Source organism: Gymnodraco acuticeps, unplaced genomic scaffold (genome assembly GCF_902827175.1).
Source record: "Gymnodraco acuticeps unplaced genomic scaffold, fGymAcu1.1, whole genome shotgun sequence".
NCBI lineage: Eukaryota > Metazoa > Chordata > Actinopteri > Perciformes > Bathydraconidae > Gymnodraco > Gymnodraco acuticeps.
In genome coordinates, this window is record NW_022989748.1 from 748,877 (window position 1) to 764,105 (window position 15,229).

Sequence of the window (15,229 nt, forward strand, 5' to 3'; positions counted from 1 at the left end):
AGTGGACAAAACAGTACAATGTGCAACTCTAAATATAGTGAAGTAGATGTATAAAATAGAATAGAAGTAAAACACTTAACCAAAGTACTAGTACAATACTTAAGTAAATGTACTTAGTTAATGTCCAGCACTGCCATCTTATTGTGTAATTGAACATGCAGCAGTTACAGTCTTACCAAACACTGTTACCTGCACATTCAACCAAAAAACTGATTTCTTATTGACTCATTTTTATTAACAAAAACATTGTTTGTGCAAAATGCAAATGACTGATATACACATATAATCGTATTCAACAAGAAAGCATTGAGAAGGAAAGGAAGGAATCAAACAAGAGAAAGAGAGATCACAGATTGTATCTATTAATGCTTTAAAGTAATATTTTCATGTTATTTTAAATGTAGCTTTTACATTTAACAGATGATGCACAACACAGAGGCAGCTAAAGTAGTCTGCAGTGTACTGTGTACCTCAAGAGTGTGTGTCTTCATGTATGTGTGCGTAAGGATGTCACAACCCTGAGCTTCTCTGTCTTTGATCTGTCTGTGTGTATGGAGAACTAGAAAATTACCTAATAAATAATTACATTTGAAAAATAATGTAGAAATAAAAGCCTTAAGGAGTCGGTAATTGTGTAGATTCATTTGAATATACAATCAATTGTACACAGAAATGGAAGAAATACATATAATGTATTTGTTTTTTACCAATTTCAATCATTTGCTAATTTATTCTTGTTTGTTCAAATTGTTTTGAGTTTTTACTTATTCCTCTCTTTACTTATCCTTATGTTTTCAAATTAATATATTTAATTTGTTTATTTTTCTGTGCATAAATTGTATGATCATTCAAATAACCTTCATATTTATTTGATGATTAAGGCTTTTACTTCCATTGATTCATTCGTGAAATGTTTACTACGGTAGGTTTACTCTTCCATACTCGTGTGTGTGAACAGAATATATCAAAAGGTGTGTGTGCTTCTAAGAGTCCTGCGTGTGTGTGAGAGTGTTTGAAGGCGAGGAATGCCTGTCCACCAACATCTCCGTGTGCTTCAGGTACTGAGCTGTCCTTCTCATCACGGACTCTCTGCGGATCGGATCGGGGTCTCCTGGAGAGAGAGACACAAGAATACAAAGATGATTATTCTCAATTATATTGGCATTACCGCCCTGGGGTTGCAGATGGAGAACGGCAAAGGGGACAAAGAGGAAAAGAGAGGGGAGAAAATGTGAAAACTCTTGATTAAAATTGATTTTATTGATCTATTTAACTGTAAATGGCAATAATAAACCAATCAATCAAAGACATTTAAGCTCAAAAAGGTTCTTGACAGCGGTGGGATTTGAACCCACGCCTCCGAAGAGACTGGAGCCTTAATCCAGCGCCTTAGACCGCTCGGCCACGCTATCATGTAAAAGCTCACATGTCATCGTCCCTCAACAAATAGCGGCGGGGGGTCAGTGACTTCTCTGCCAGAAATAGATCACTGAGTCACTGAGAAGCACACAGTAACCATAGATAACCCATCAGGGAGGAGTCACATGTTAGCAGATACCACACATGCTTTGTTGTAGAGAACACCTCACAAGGCCCAGACTACATTTAGTATAACATAATAAAGTGAATATTTCTCAGTCGTTTATCAAAATAAATAAATAACCTCTTAGCCAATTCTACCTACTGACTCCATGATCATTTAATCCCTTTTCATTTTTAGTTAGTAGTACTTCATTCTGTCTGGAGTTTTCTTTATCTTCCTACAGTTGTTCACACTTCAGACATACAAGACTTTATTGTTAAATACATTTCAGTAGCAAGTTGTTCTGCATTTCCCACAATCTCAAACACAGATATGAATTTTGACATGATTTGAGCAATGTTGTTTTGTCAACATCATGAATGACTCTTCTACAGTTTGAGATCCAACATCTCTGAAATCACACTACTGCTGAAAAAGCACACTGGCAGCGGTGGGATTTGAACCCACGCCTCCGAAGAGACTGGAGCCTTAATCCAGCGCCTTAGACCGCTCGGCCACGCTACCCATAAAAACATACTTTCATGCAGACGGACAAAAGAAAAAGGCTTTGCCTAAGAAATCAATAAGTCATCAGTGATTAACAGATTTCTGGCAGAGCATTTACCTTTGCTAAATGGATGAGGTCACATGTTGGTGTGTATCAGCTGTGTGCAGAGCATGTGTCAGTGCATGTGTATCAGCTGTGTGCAGAGCATGTGTCAGTGCATGTGTATCAGCTGTGTGCAGAGCATGTGTCAGTGCATGTGTATCAGCTGTGTGCAGAGCATGTGTCAGTGCGTGTGAGCAGCATATCGGATTATGTAGTGCAGAGCAAATATGGTAAATAAGATATAGTTAAATGCATAATGTAATTTGTGGATAAGAACAAACTTATTTAAACGTAGAACATTTGTCACGCAAGTTCATGTCTGTTCCTATAGCAACAAAGCTGGCTCATGTTTCATGCAGGAATGGGCGTGAGCATTCAGGTAAAATGGCATATTAAAAATGGTGCATTGAACACACATGCCAAAATGTGACTTGACCTAATAAAAGATAATATATGATATGGATTATTTGGACATATGTGCTTTTATTATATATAAGTATGATACTATGCAATTTGGTTCAAATCAATACAAACAATTGCATCTTAAAGATGATCAAATGCATTTATGTTTTCACTTTGTGTCAATGATATGAGCTCATTAAAATAACTGATCATTCAATTCATCGATATGTATTAACCCTACATTGTTTGCGTTTCGTTAGCATGTGTGTCTTTGATTGAAGTAAATACTTTATGCTGTCCCTCCTTTTCTCTCCCCCACCAACTCATCTTCCTCAATCCCCCACACTCACCTTTTACTCCAGTGATCAGTGTGTCCACGGCCGTCCTGTACCTGCGGATGGCAGAACTGAACTCTCCCTCCTTCTCCAGCTCCATCGCAGCTGTTAGCTCAGTGGCAGCTTGGTTTAGGTAACCCACGTCCCCTCCGTCCAGACTGGTTGGTGGCAGGGAGAATAAGTCTGAGTAGTCAGAGCAGGAATTGGATTTATCTAGAAAGGAGAGATAGACACAAAAAATAACAAATAGAACTGTTTCTCAAAACTAGAGTAAAAATGATCTAAAAAAGTCACTTTACAGCTGTCTTCATATATTTTGGTGATTGGGCTGTTGGTCAGACAAAATAAGCATTTTGAAGTGGTCAACTTAGGCTGTGGGGAATTATCATATAGACTTTACAGTATTGAAAAATGATTAAGAAAATTGTCAGAAGATAAATTGATAATGACAAAAACTGCTAGTTGTTGCCCTACTTAAACGTCACTATACCCCAAAAAGCGTGGACTTTGAAGTCAACTCTCAAATCCAAAATGAACTGCTCTTTCTACTGTTTGATGTGCAGTGAGAAGAGTTTCTGAAAGTTATCTTATATCATTGTTTAGGAAACAGCCAATGTATTTGTTGAAATGTAGCCTCAATGAGCTTGGAAATGACTTTTTTTGAAAGACCATAGTCATAGACCATAGATTTATGTTCTACATTTCAAGTACAAAATGTTGGTCCTCAGAATTAATACGATTGCTGAAAAACTTCCTTGGCAGCGATGGAATTCGAACCCACGCCTCAAATGAGACTGGAGCCTTAAAACACCAGCTGCAGAATATTGGCCAATGAAAAAGTGAGCTCCAACATTGGTTGGCCAATTATGTTCGTTGCTCCAACATTCGTCCAACAATTGACCAATCACGGCAAAGAAATGTTGATGCATAGAAAGCAATGTTATAACTCCTAATCCAGCGCTGCTCGGCCACACTACCTGTGAAAAAAGCATTTACTCTGGATGGGAACCAGATATCGATTAGGCACACATAAGATTAGAGGGTTGTAATAATAACATTTGTACCTAAGAGCTATTTCAATGATTTGTTATGTACGTAACCGAATGCTTGCTATTTACCGTGTAGCTGAATCATTAACCAAGCTTGAAGAAATGATTTCTATTGAGATAAAATGTCATGCAATAGCTTGTTTTTTCTGACCGTCTCTTGTGTTGCACAGCATAGGGTCAGGATGTGATGAAGGGTCAGCTCAACATAAATGCAAAAAAATCCACTCTTAGAAATAGAATTTTTTTTATTTTGGGAAATTGTAACCAGATCAGTACAACTGAAGAAAATCAGAAAGCATCACAACTTTACATGTGCATGACACATTAAGACTAATTTAGGCAGGAAGGTCTGTAAAATAATAGTCAACATGGTCAATTGTTACTTGACTAAAAAGCCTGTACAGATTTTAGAAGGCTGAGTATTGCATATCCATTCACATGTATTTCACCTTGTTTATAGCAGGGGTCAAAGACAGCCAAGTCATTGTCAGTCAGAGGAGGAGGCCCTTCCTCTTTTGGGGATGAGGCTAGATCTTCTGCCACAGAATCAAACAGGGAGTCAAACTCTTCCTGGGACTCTGGTGATAGGGGGATTTCATCTTGGCATGGGTCGGGAAATGGAACTAGAGATGGAAACATGGAGCAAAAGGTAAAAACAAGATTAATAAAGAAAGAAAAGGACACACATTTGTTTGCACATCCCCAATGTTATTTTGTGTCTGTTTTTTCATTGTCTCTTAGTTGAACATTGTGGAAAAACAGACACTTCATTTTAATACAATACATTTATTCAATAAGATTTGATAGGAAAATAAATACAGTGAATTCAATTTAAGAACTTAAATGTAATTACTGCTTTTTATTATACATTAGTGAGTGTATCTCTCCCTGTCATGTTATAAAGAAACTTCTTTATATGTCTACAAAACACCATATTGTATCAATTTGAGGTTAACCCTTGTGCCCTCCTCGAATTTTCAACCTTTCGTGGCAAAAATGTACACGCCCATAATAACTGCTATTAAATCATCATACATCAACATTTTTCTCTACTTTTTTTTCATGAATCACTTAAACAACTTATAACGTACTCAAAACTACCAAACATTCAATCATTGTCAGGAATTTAACCCTTTAAATGCCTGTTTCATTATTTGAATTATTTCATTATTTATGACAAAAAACACAAAAAATGAATTATTTTCAATATAATAATTAGTAGAGGGATGGAACTTTGGTGGTTATTAGAGTCTTGGATGAGTCAAAGATTAGCAACAAAATTGATTTGACTGCATTATTATTTTGTACGTAGTGTCAGATACTACCTCTGGACACCTTCGTGGCAAAAATGTACACGCCCATAATAACTGCTATTAAATCATCATACAGTACATCAATATCTTTTTCTACTTTTTTTTTCATGAATCACATAAACAACTTCTAACATACTCAAAACTACCAAACATTCAATCATTGTCAGGAATGTAACCCTTTAAACGCCTGTTTCATTATTTGAATTATTTAATTTCTCTCAAAAATGCCTCATTGACTTCCATTCAGACCACATTTTTTTATCCCACTGCCACTGCAGTATAAAACCATGCATTTTGTAATGTCAGCATTTCATTTAGAAGACAAGTAGTGATATTTTATATTTCTACTCTATTCCAACAGATTACACCATGTTCCCACTGTAGGCCGATGCATGAAATTCTTACATTTTTGCCAGTTATATTATGGAGCCGTGTGACTACCAGGGGGCCCCGAGAGTGGTGTGTGTGTATGTATGTGTGTGTGTATATATATGTGTGCGTGTGTGTGTCATTTCCAGCAGCAGACCAGCAGGTCCTGCAGCATGTGACCTGGTGCTCTCTCAGGTGATAGAACAACAATTTTGTAGGCCTGTGCACAACCAGCACACACCTCTCCTCCCTCTCCGTGTGTGTGTGTGTGTGTGTGTGTGTGTGTGTGTGTGTGTGTGAGAATCTGTAAGCATGCACGGATCATTCCATGGGAAAAAAGGCCATGTTTGTGGATGTGTTTGATGTGTCTTTGAAGAGCTGCTTGATTACTCAAAAACAAAAAACAACTGTTAGTGTGTTTATGGCTGGCTGCCAAAGATAAACATGCAGTTTGACCAAGGGCTTATTTCTTTAGTGAGCAGAGAAGGAGAAAGACCTGTAGCAAAGAGAAGGAACTCAAATGAAGAAGCATTTCAGTGCAGAAGAGACTTCAGAAGTAATCTTGAAGCCTTCTTCTGCCAGCGAGCTGCAGGAATCATCTGAAGAAGACACAAGGTTCGAGGGGGGTCTGACACTGAATGCTCTCTGGAGTCCAGCATTTCTTGGAGTTCCTCTGACCCTTCCTCTGAAAGTGGAGAGGACACTGAGGGTCCAGTCCACAGTGAGGGGACAGAGAAGAACGGAGGTCGTTCCCCAGGAGCTGGGGAAAACCAGGGTGTCCTCACAGATTGTGAGAAGAAAGCCCCCCGTGGTGGTGGATGGTGGGCCGGACCCTCAGTGTCCTCTCCACTTTCAGATGAAGGGTCATTTTTTGTGTTTTCTTTTAAGAGAAATGAAATAATTCAAATAATGAAACAGGCATTTAAAGGGTTAAAATCCTGAAAATGATTGAATGTTTGGTAGTTTTGAGCACGTTAGAAGTTGTTTAAGTGATTCATGGAAAAAAAGTTTTAAAAAATATTGATGTATGATGATTTAATAGCAGTTATTATGAGCGTGTACATTTTTGCCACGAAGGAGTCCAGAGGGTGCAAAATGCATCACGAGAGTATACAAAACATGTAAGAGTAAACGACAATGGATTTCAAAAATTTGACTCAAAAGAAGACTTCTTGCAAAAATCCATGCCAAAAGCTGTAACACAGCTGAAATGATCTCCAAATCAAAAAGAAAAGTCAGGAAAAATGTACAAAAATGCCCGAGGAGGGCACAAGGGTGTATCTGTACGCATGGTCCTTGTTTCATAAAGACATATACAAAAAAATGAGAGGGCAATAACAAAACAAATGCATTTTTTTCATTTGTCCCCGCCATACTTATGTCATCCAGCTCTGTGTCGCTGAGCTCCTCTTGTTCTGGTTCTGGTTCTTCTCTCGGAGAGCCCCCCATCTCGCTGTAAGCCTCAGCGGCCACCTCTGGTTCTCCCACATCTAAGCTCAGGTTGGTGCCCAGGTCCTGGGGTAAGGTGGGAGCCTCCCTCCCCTCCTCCTCCTCTGCAGGTTCACAGTCTGAGGCCCTCCGCTTGGGGAGGGGGATGAGAGGGGGAGGCAGAGGCCCGGCAGTGGACAGAGGGGGGGCATCCAGAGGCCTCGTGACCTCACCACCCTGAGAAAGAGCAGGGGGGGAAAGGGAAAGAATGGGGTAGATGTGGGGAGAGAGAGAGGGGTTGTAGAGAGGTATGTTTTATCAATGCAAAATGAAAAGAGCTGTAATGAATTGTTAAATAAATCGATTACATCACTAGAAAAATCACTGGCTATTTTAATAGGGGATCTATCTATAATTAAATCTTTCTAGCAAACATGTGTGAAAATGTTGTTGTCCGCTTTTTAAATATGGAAATGTTCTTGTTCTCTGTTTAAATCACATTAAAGTGAATATACAGTTTTTATATTGCCAAAAAAGACACTTTTGGACTCGGAAAAACTGGGGTGGACATTCATTTTTAACCAATTTTCTAAGATTCTTTAAACCAAACAATACATTTAATAATCTAGAAAATAATTGGCAGATTTATCAACATTAAAAAATCTATGTATCTTGGTTTGACATGGGTTTTTCAGTGGGAATATCAGTTTCACTTGCTATATGTGTGTGTGAGTGTGTCTTACTCTGAAGAAGTCCTTGAGCTGTGGGCTGTTGTAGAGTGCAGGTATGCTGGTAGTAAATAGGAGCATGGCCTCTGTAGCTTTTCTCCTCTCCTCTATCACAGCTTCATCAAACCTTCCTGAAAAAGAAATAAGGATTCTTTTTAAAGTACTATAAACGGTGACTGTCCATCAGTATATATGTCTCAACTGTGTTGCTACATCTCCAATTGTGAAAGTATGTAGTACGCTGGGGGGAAATGAAACAAGAGCCCTTACAAAATGCTGAGAATAGGCTAGCTGGAACAAGTGGATCATCAACAGATCAACAAGCTATCGCACAGGAAAGCTGAACACCTTAGAAAATGCTTTTGTGTTGAATGACTTTCTTTGAAAAACATTGTTGTTGTGTTATCCGGCCAATGTCGCACATTCAGTGATTTTATATAAATGTTTAGCCATTATACCAAAGACTTGTGCGCGGGGAAACGATGGGAACTCTTCCTCTTTTCTGAACAGGTTCCTGTGAGTGTAGGCCAGCTCCCCGTGGAGCTTCTTCAGCTCTGAGAACCTCCTCCACACGACCACCTCCTTCACATCTTCTGGGTGGCGCTTTGACACAAACTACAAATTAGAGAGGAGAGAGGACTGATTATTTTTCTAGTCAAGACACAAAAAGAACTGCTATAAGAAATTGCAATTGCAAAAACGCCCACATTCATTAACAGAATAGCACATAATAACATAGTTTATTGGCCAAATATATTCGGAAAGCCATAGTTTGTTATTATTGTGATTAGGGTCATTTATTTGGAGTACAAAAAAGAATAAAAGAAAACCAATAAATGATTATTTATCTCCAGACAATAGTTCTGACATTCTCAATGAGTAATGGAGTCATTCAGTTGTTGTGTGGTAATATAAGGGAGGATGAATCTCTGTAGATATGATCCAATTTGATTATGTGTGCATACCAGGGAAGACCATGGGGCATTAGTGGTCATGGGGGGGGGGGGGGGGGGGAATCACAAGTTCACCTCAGTGTTCTCTGTGCACTGCTGCCTGAAATAAAAGGCCCATTGTGTATTTATCTGTCTACTGAGCTAGCTGCTTTGTTTTTATGACTAGTACAGATGTGACTCCATTGTGTAACAACAAAACAAAGTCACTAACTTCTAGTGAACGTCCAAAGAAATATGGTACAACATACAAAACAATATGCTGTAAGATAAATAATACAACATGAAGGCAAATAACGGGTAAATTAGCTTAACACAGGGTTGTTACGTATGGTAACAAGTACACATGTCTCTGTAGCTAAGGAGAGATAAAAAGTGAAAACCAACCCTTGCTGACACTTTGTACTCGGTGTGTCCCTTCTCGTGTGCGCGTGGGTCGGTAACGGTGAAAAAACGGTAGTATTCATCTTTAGGTTTTCGTGACATCTCCCTTCCCCGTAGAAAGAGTGTTTCAGCCGCAAAAGACACAGAGCTGTCAAAGCAGTAGTAGCTCTCTGTTGTGATTTTCCCGTCCCTCCTCTTCGCTCACTTCCTGGTCAGTGACGTGTGCAAAATACGTGATTGCGTGTTGTAGAAGCGTCAAATTGGACGACAAATTGCTTAATTGTGTTTTCTCTGTATTGTTAATATGATGTGTATGAATAGCAGAAGTAAAATATATATATTTTTAATATACATATAATTTAAAAAATATATATATTTTATTCACTTGCATGACCTTCATTCATTTGTGATCATGCCTATTAAATGAGCATTGTTAGGGAGAGAATGGGATAATGTCTTTGCTCTTTTTACCTTTTTTTAATTAAAAAGTAATTTAATGCGCTAATATGGAAACTTCAGGACGTCAATCATCAGGATTGTATTTGCAAAAAACTTCTCACTTGATGTAAAGACCAATTTAATTCTCCAGAGGGCGCTAAAGGTTAATATAATTTACCCAGTGAAGTCTAATCTAAGTCTAAAGTAGAAAATCAACTTTAAACTAAATAGAAATACTGTAACATGATATTTCTTGAGAATGTATTTGATAATACCTCTTCTGATACAACCAATAGACATCTGCATTCATACATTCTGTGTTTCTGTTTCAAAGATACTAAAATAAGAAAAGCCAAGCAGGTCTTGGCCTCTCCCTTAGAGACAATACAACAAAGAGAGAAAAACAGACTTTGTTGTATTGCTGAGGAAGTTCCAGCTGTGCATTCATATTGTACATAGTCCTTCTCATCTCTTTTCCAGGCTGTTCTTTATTTCCCAGCTTTTCTCTTTGAAGTGAAATGTTTGAGGGCCTTACTCAAACTTAAATGTACTGACTGAAATGATCAAACTATTCAGTAGTTCCTCGTCAAACTGTTTTGTTTTCTGTCATCAAAATCTTCCCATGAAATCTATATCATGGAAAGAATGACATTCTTAATGAGGCTACAGGAAAACACATTTGAGGAAATATGGAAAAAGTGGAGAATTTACATATCCCAAAGACGACCATCCCTTGTTTGACTGTTCCTATACACCGATTGAATGTATATAGATGTGTATGTATGGACACATGTATGTGTGTGTGTATTGTATGCATATATGCATGTTGATATGAATGCATATGTACATGTGTCGACATTTGCTATTTCAAACAACCCCTGTGTACTTTTTCGTTTTTATTTTTATTTTGACTAATTTTGTTTGCTATTTCATTTGTCACTTTTGGGTCTCTAAAAATATATGATTTGAAAAACTGTACTTGTATTATAAAATAATGTGACCCCAAATAAATAAAGAATTAAAAAAAAAAAAAAATCTTCCTCAAGGTCTTAACAAGCTTCACTGAGTGTGAGATCGTGTCCAGCAGACTGTAAGGTCACTGACACTGCTTTCTTCTTCAGGTAATTGCCAGTTAAATTGAAGGGAAAATGTGCAGCACACACAAATGAGGTAAATGTTTGATTTGAGATAACCTGTGCGTCTGGTTTGGCTTAAGTGATGTGAAACTGACAGATGGAAGTCAGTGAGGTTGTGTTCAGATTACAGTTGAATGTGTTTTTATCAATGGTGGTAAGTGAGCAGATTTAGAATACAAAATATAATCACCAATTATAATAGACTTTATAGATTGGTGGGCAAAAACCAGAAGCTACCCAGATGTTTACTTATTTTTCTTAATATATCTCACGTTTAAGGGTAATCCAAGTATTTGTGTTTCTATTAACTTTAAAACTTATACATTTTACCTTTGATTTTACTCGTATGTCAAGTTATTGTATTTTAGTTTAAAAATGTAGTGTACTTATTTTGCTAAATGTATGATACACTTAATGCTATTCTGTTTTGCTCTGGTATACTTCTTCCACTACCGTTACTGATGACCTATTTCTATACTTCCACAGAATCCACACAGATAGACGACCTTATATGTTGGTGATAATACGGTATTTAGTGTTTTATATTTTGACATGTCATGTTCAAAATAGCAGAGGATGGTTTCGATCCATCGACCTCTGGGTTATGGGCCCAGCACGCTTCCGCTGCGCCACTCTGCTTCACATGGGGGATGGGGAGAGAGAGAGATTAACGCGTGTGAATTGGAGCATTTAGCATTCTTCTCACAGAGAGCCACATTCTTACGTAACATGCAACCATTGTTGGAGAGGGAGAGGGGGAAACACGAGTGAAAAGGAGGGAGAAAGCAGTAACAGTAGACCAGGACAGCTTTATATGAAGGACAGAGAGGAAATAGTGTGTGAAGGAAAAGAAGATGAATTTAGACTGGGCAATAGATCATTATAATGTGCTGATTTAAAACATATATAGGGTAAAAATACACCAATATTCTTTAATATGTCATGAAACTTGGAAACAATGTTATGTGTAAGGGTTGCTTTGCCTGCAGTAGGACAGCATTTTCTTTTGTAATCTTTTAGATTTAACGTCTTATCAACAGGATGTGTTGCTAATACTGCAACACATGTAGAATCTACACAATGTGATTTGATCTTCAATATATTCTTGATGTCACATGTCGTGATTATACTAATGTGATGAACTGAGTGTGTCTGCTCTGTCCAAGCTCTCCATTCTCACCGGTACAGCCACATTAAACAGTCTCCCCCTTTGTCTGTGAGAGAAACTAGGCCACATATATGGAACAAAAAAGAACAGAGTGATTTATTGCAGACAGAAAGACAAACAGAAGGGGAGAGAGACTGAAGTAAAGTTATTAAAATGTACAACCAAGGCATAGTGTGTGTTGAATGTACACCCACAATCATATCAGTGGAGCAATACAATTACACAATATGACAAAGTCCCAATGGGATTGAATATAAAGACGTTTCCTTTGCAATTTCCTCTGTAGATGATTCACTTAATATCAGTGCTACGTCGTGGTCTATAGATTTCCCCTCAACTGTAGGAGTGCTCGTTGCAGTGAGGCTGAAACAATGACATGAAAGCACAAGACCTCAACCAAACTGGTCTAAACTGGCTTCGGTCTGCTCTTTTTTTTCCCAAGCTCACGCTGTCTTGCAAAATAACCTCTCAGGGATCAGACACGGCTTTACTGAGGCCCTGTGTGTATTCATGTGTGTGTGAGTCCCTCCAGCCCTACCGACTGATTTGTTACAGAACAAAGCAGGGAACTGCAACTCTGGAAGTTCAACTTTTAGGAACATTAGAACAAAAAAAAAGTGTATTACTAATAATTCTTCACAACAATGCTAAATATGTATTTGTCTTGTTACTAGATCTTTATGCCTATACCTGCATATACATTTAAATAGTGGTCTATGACTATGTTTTGTGCAAGTTGTGTGATCTCTGGAATAACAAATATGCTTTAAGAATTTGGCCAAATTCAAGTGACAGAATTAACCATGAATCCCTTTGTTTCCTGATTTATATAACCCTTGCCATCAAATCAACTTAAAGGGAGACAGTTGCATACTAGGGAAACAAAATGACATCAGTGAAACTTCTCAAGGTATTACGGATCTTAAGGCAATATTGTGTTCATGTTTTTTTTTAAATTGTACGTTTAAATAGCCTATGCAAATGAGGCATCACCTAACGCTGGGATCTACAGAAGCAAATAGACAACATTAGATAAATAAACAGTAAGATGCGTAATTTGGATGTTTTCTTTCCACTAGTCTGAAAATGATTGAAGCAAACCAGCCCAAACTGGTTTTGCCTGAAGTGTCTTGCTTTAACTCCACAGTAAGCAGATCTGTCTTTCTGAAAGTGCTTGTGATGCACAGTAATCCCTGCCTGTTCCCCCCTGCTGACAAATATGCATCAACTTTGCCCTCCTTTCATTTCTCTCTTTTTTTGTGCATTCTTGCTGATGGATTTGGCGGTACTGTCCCCTCCTTTTCTGCCAAAACCACTCTGGCTTTACAAAAGAACAAGTCTCAGGGTGAATGATTGTGTCCTCAATGAACCTGTCTCCACTGTTATGGCAAAGTTGCACCCTCTCTTAGAGTTTAAAATGTTGCTTGAGTCTGTTATCCTGCTATAGTTTTGGTTGTGAAGACTCAACAGACAACACATTTTCTCTTTCTCTGTGTTGTGTTTCCCTTAATACTTGTGACCATGTTCCATTCCAAATATTGTAGTGAGTTTAGTTACACCCCTCAACTCATAAACATGTTTTCACATCACTGCCCCCTCCCCTCTTTAAGTTTTCTCCTCTTTCTTTTCGCTCCTCCTCCTCTCAGAATCAGGTTTATTTGAAAGTTTACACATACAAGGAATTTCCTTTGGTGTATCTTGTAGTACAAATCAAAACAGTAAATAGAGTTAAGTTGTAAAAGCGAAAAATATGAGGAAATAAATACACAAAGGTACAATATGACAATCGGTATAGGAGAATTAATCTTGTTTTCTGCCTATTCCTCTTGTTTATTGTCCTCAAATCTCCTACTATCATACACAGATGTCTTTCCAAACATTGTTCCATTATTTGTCTTTAAAATCTAAAAAGTTGGTCAAAAGAGGAGAAGAGATTAAGAAGATAAAGTCTAAAAATAATAAAGACTGTCCCATTGACATTTACTCTACGTCTCTCCATGATCTTTTCTGGATCAACAGCACAGGGTGTTTATATCAGCCAGCAGTCAACAGCTCTGTTACAACTCATCTCAACACATTGTGTGCTTTACAGGCCGGGCTAAAAACAGAAGCAGATGGTGTGTGTCTGAGTTTGTTTAGAGGAGAGCGATGGTACCTACTCTACAATGCAAAAATAGCTTCTAAACACGTGGGATTTAGTTCCTGTCTACATCCAAAAGGACATCATTGACGTTATTGAAGTTTACTGTTCTCAATAATTGAAGTTAAAGGATGTCAGTGATCAACAAATAAACACACAGCAGCCCCATACACCCCCACTCATTTGGATTTTTTTCTACAGGACCAACTGTTCTGGACAAGGATTTGAGAACCTCTTACATGACGTCACGTGTCCCAAGGCCCAATAAATTGCTTTGAATAAGAGTGAAAATGGGGCTTTTGCTGGATGTGTTAAGGTTTTTGTGATCAGAGACAAACCCAGACTAAACAAAGTGCATACAGGAGCACATAACAAACACACACATGCAAAGGTTACAGCAGTAAAGTAGTGGAGTGTTTCCAAAATTGGTCAAGTAAATTTTTGTACAGTTGCAAAAATAAAAGACAAAAGATAGATTGCACACAGTCCTTTTCTGTTTGCAGACATTTTCACACTCCTCTTTGTAATAATTACAATACATATCAATGCAGTACACACTTTAAAGTACACAAATACAGCCTGAAACATGCCACACTACTTTATGTCATAGAGATTATGTGTATGCTTTTCCTAGAAGTGTGCGGCTGCTGTAACTCTATGAAGGTAAACAACAGCTGGAGAAGGCTTCAGAGCAGAATCACAGATGGAAACAAAGACAAAGTAAACAACCTGACATTATTGACTGTTGAAAAAGTGTTTTTACTGTCGGTCTGATTTTGTTACTGTAATTCAGATCCTGTTTAAAAAAAAGAAGACATATTTATTCTAACCATAACAAATATGGTTAGAATAAATATGGTTCTTTCTGCTCATGGTTTAAGAAATCACATTTACATGAAACACTCAATCAATTGCTTGCAAACCATCCAATGCATCTTTTTTTGTTGTCTATATAATCTACTTTTAAAGACTAAAAATAGACTTATTAATACATGATTATAAAAAACTGATTTATTCAATGATCTGCTTAATACAGGAGTAAAGTTTTCTTATCTACCAGAGAACATTGGAAGGTTTGTAACATGTTTTAATGTATTTTAACGCATTTAAAAAAATAACTTGTCTTTGTTGTATTGATGATGACTATAGCGAGAGCAGGATCCTATCAGGCTGAAGATATTACTCAGTGAGTGTTTGTCACTTCTTATTTGAAGAGAATAACTGTGCAAATGAAGTCTCCATGATAAACCAAAGGTG

At 37.7% G+C, this 15,229-nt stretch overlaps 1 protein-coding gene and 3 non-coding genes across 4 annotated transcripts; all 4 read right to left on the bottom strand.

The window, feature by feature from the left end:
* Positions 1-785: 785 nt before the first annotated feature.
* On the bottom strand, positions 786-9,295 carry snx15 (sorting nexin 15). The gene is made up of 7 exons (XM_034238302.1): positions 9,094-9,295; positions 8,215-8,371; positions 7,772-7,887; positions 6,977-7,265; positions 4,368-4,541; positions 2,885-3,082; positions 786-1,111 (listed from the first exon to the last, which is right to left on the bottom strand). Exons 1-7 carry the CDS (start codon positions 9,190-9,192, stop codon positions 984-986), a joined length of 1,161 nt encoding a protein of 386 aa, XP_034094193.1. The 5' UTR covers positions 9,193-9,295; the 3' UTR covers positions 786-983.
* trnal-aag lies at positions 1,331-1,412 on the bottom strand. The gene has a single exon. It is a non-coding gene; the product is annotated as a tRNA-Leu (tRNA).
* Positions 1,966-2,047, bottom strand: trnal-aag. Its single transcript has one exon. It is a non-coding gene; the product is annotated as a tRNA-Leu (tRNA).
* A 1,936-nt stretch (positions 9,296-11,231) lies between the features above and the next one.
* On the bottom strand, positions 11,232-11,303 carry trnam-cau. The gene has a single exon. It is a non-coding gene; the product is annotated as a tRNA-Met (tRNA).
* Between the last annotated feature and the right edge of the window lie 3,926 nt (positions 11,304-15,229).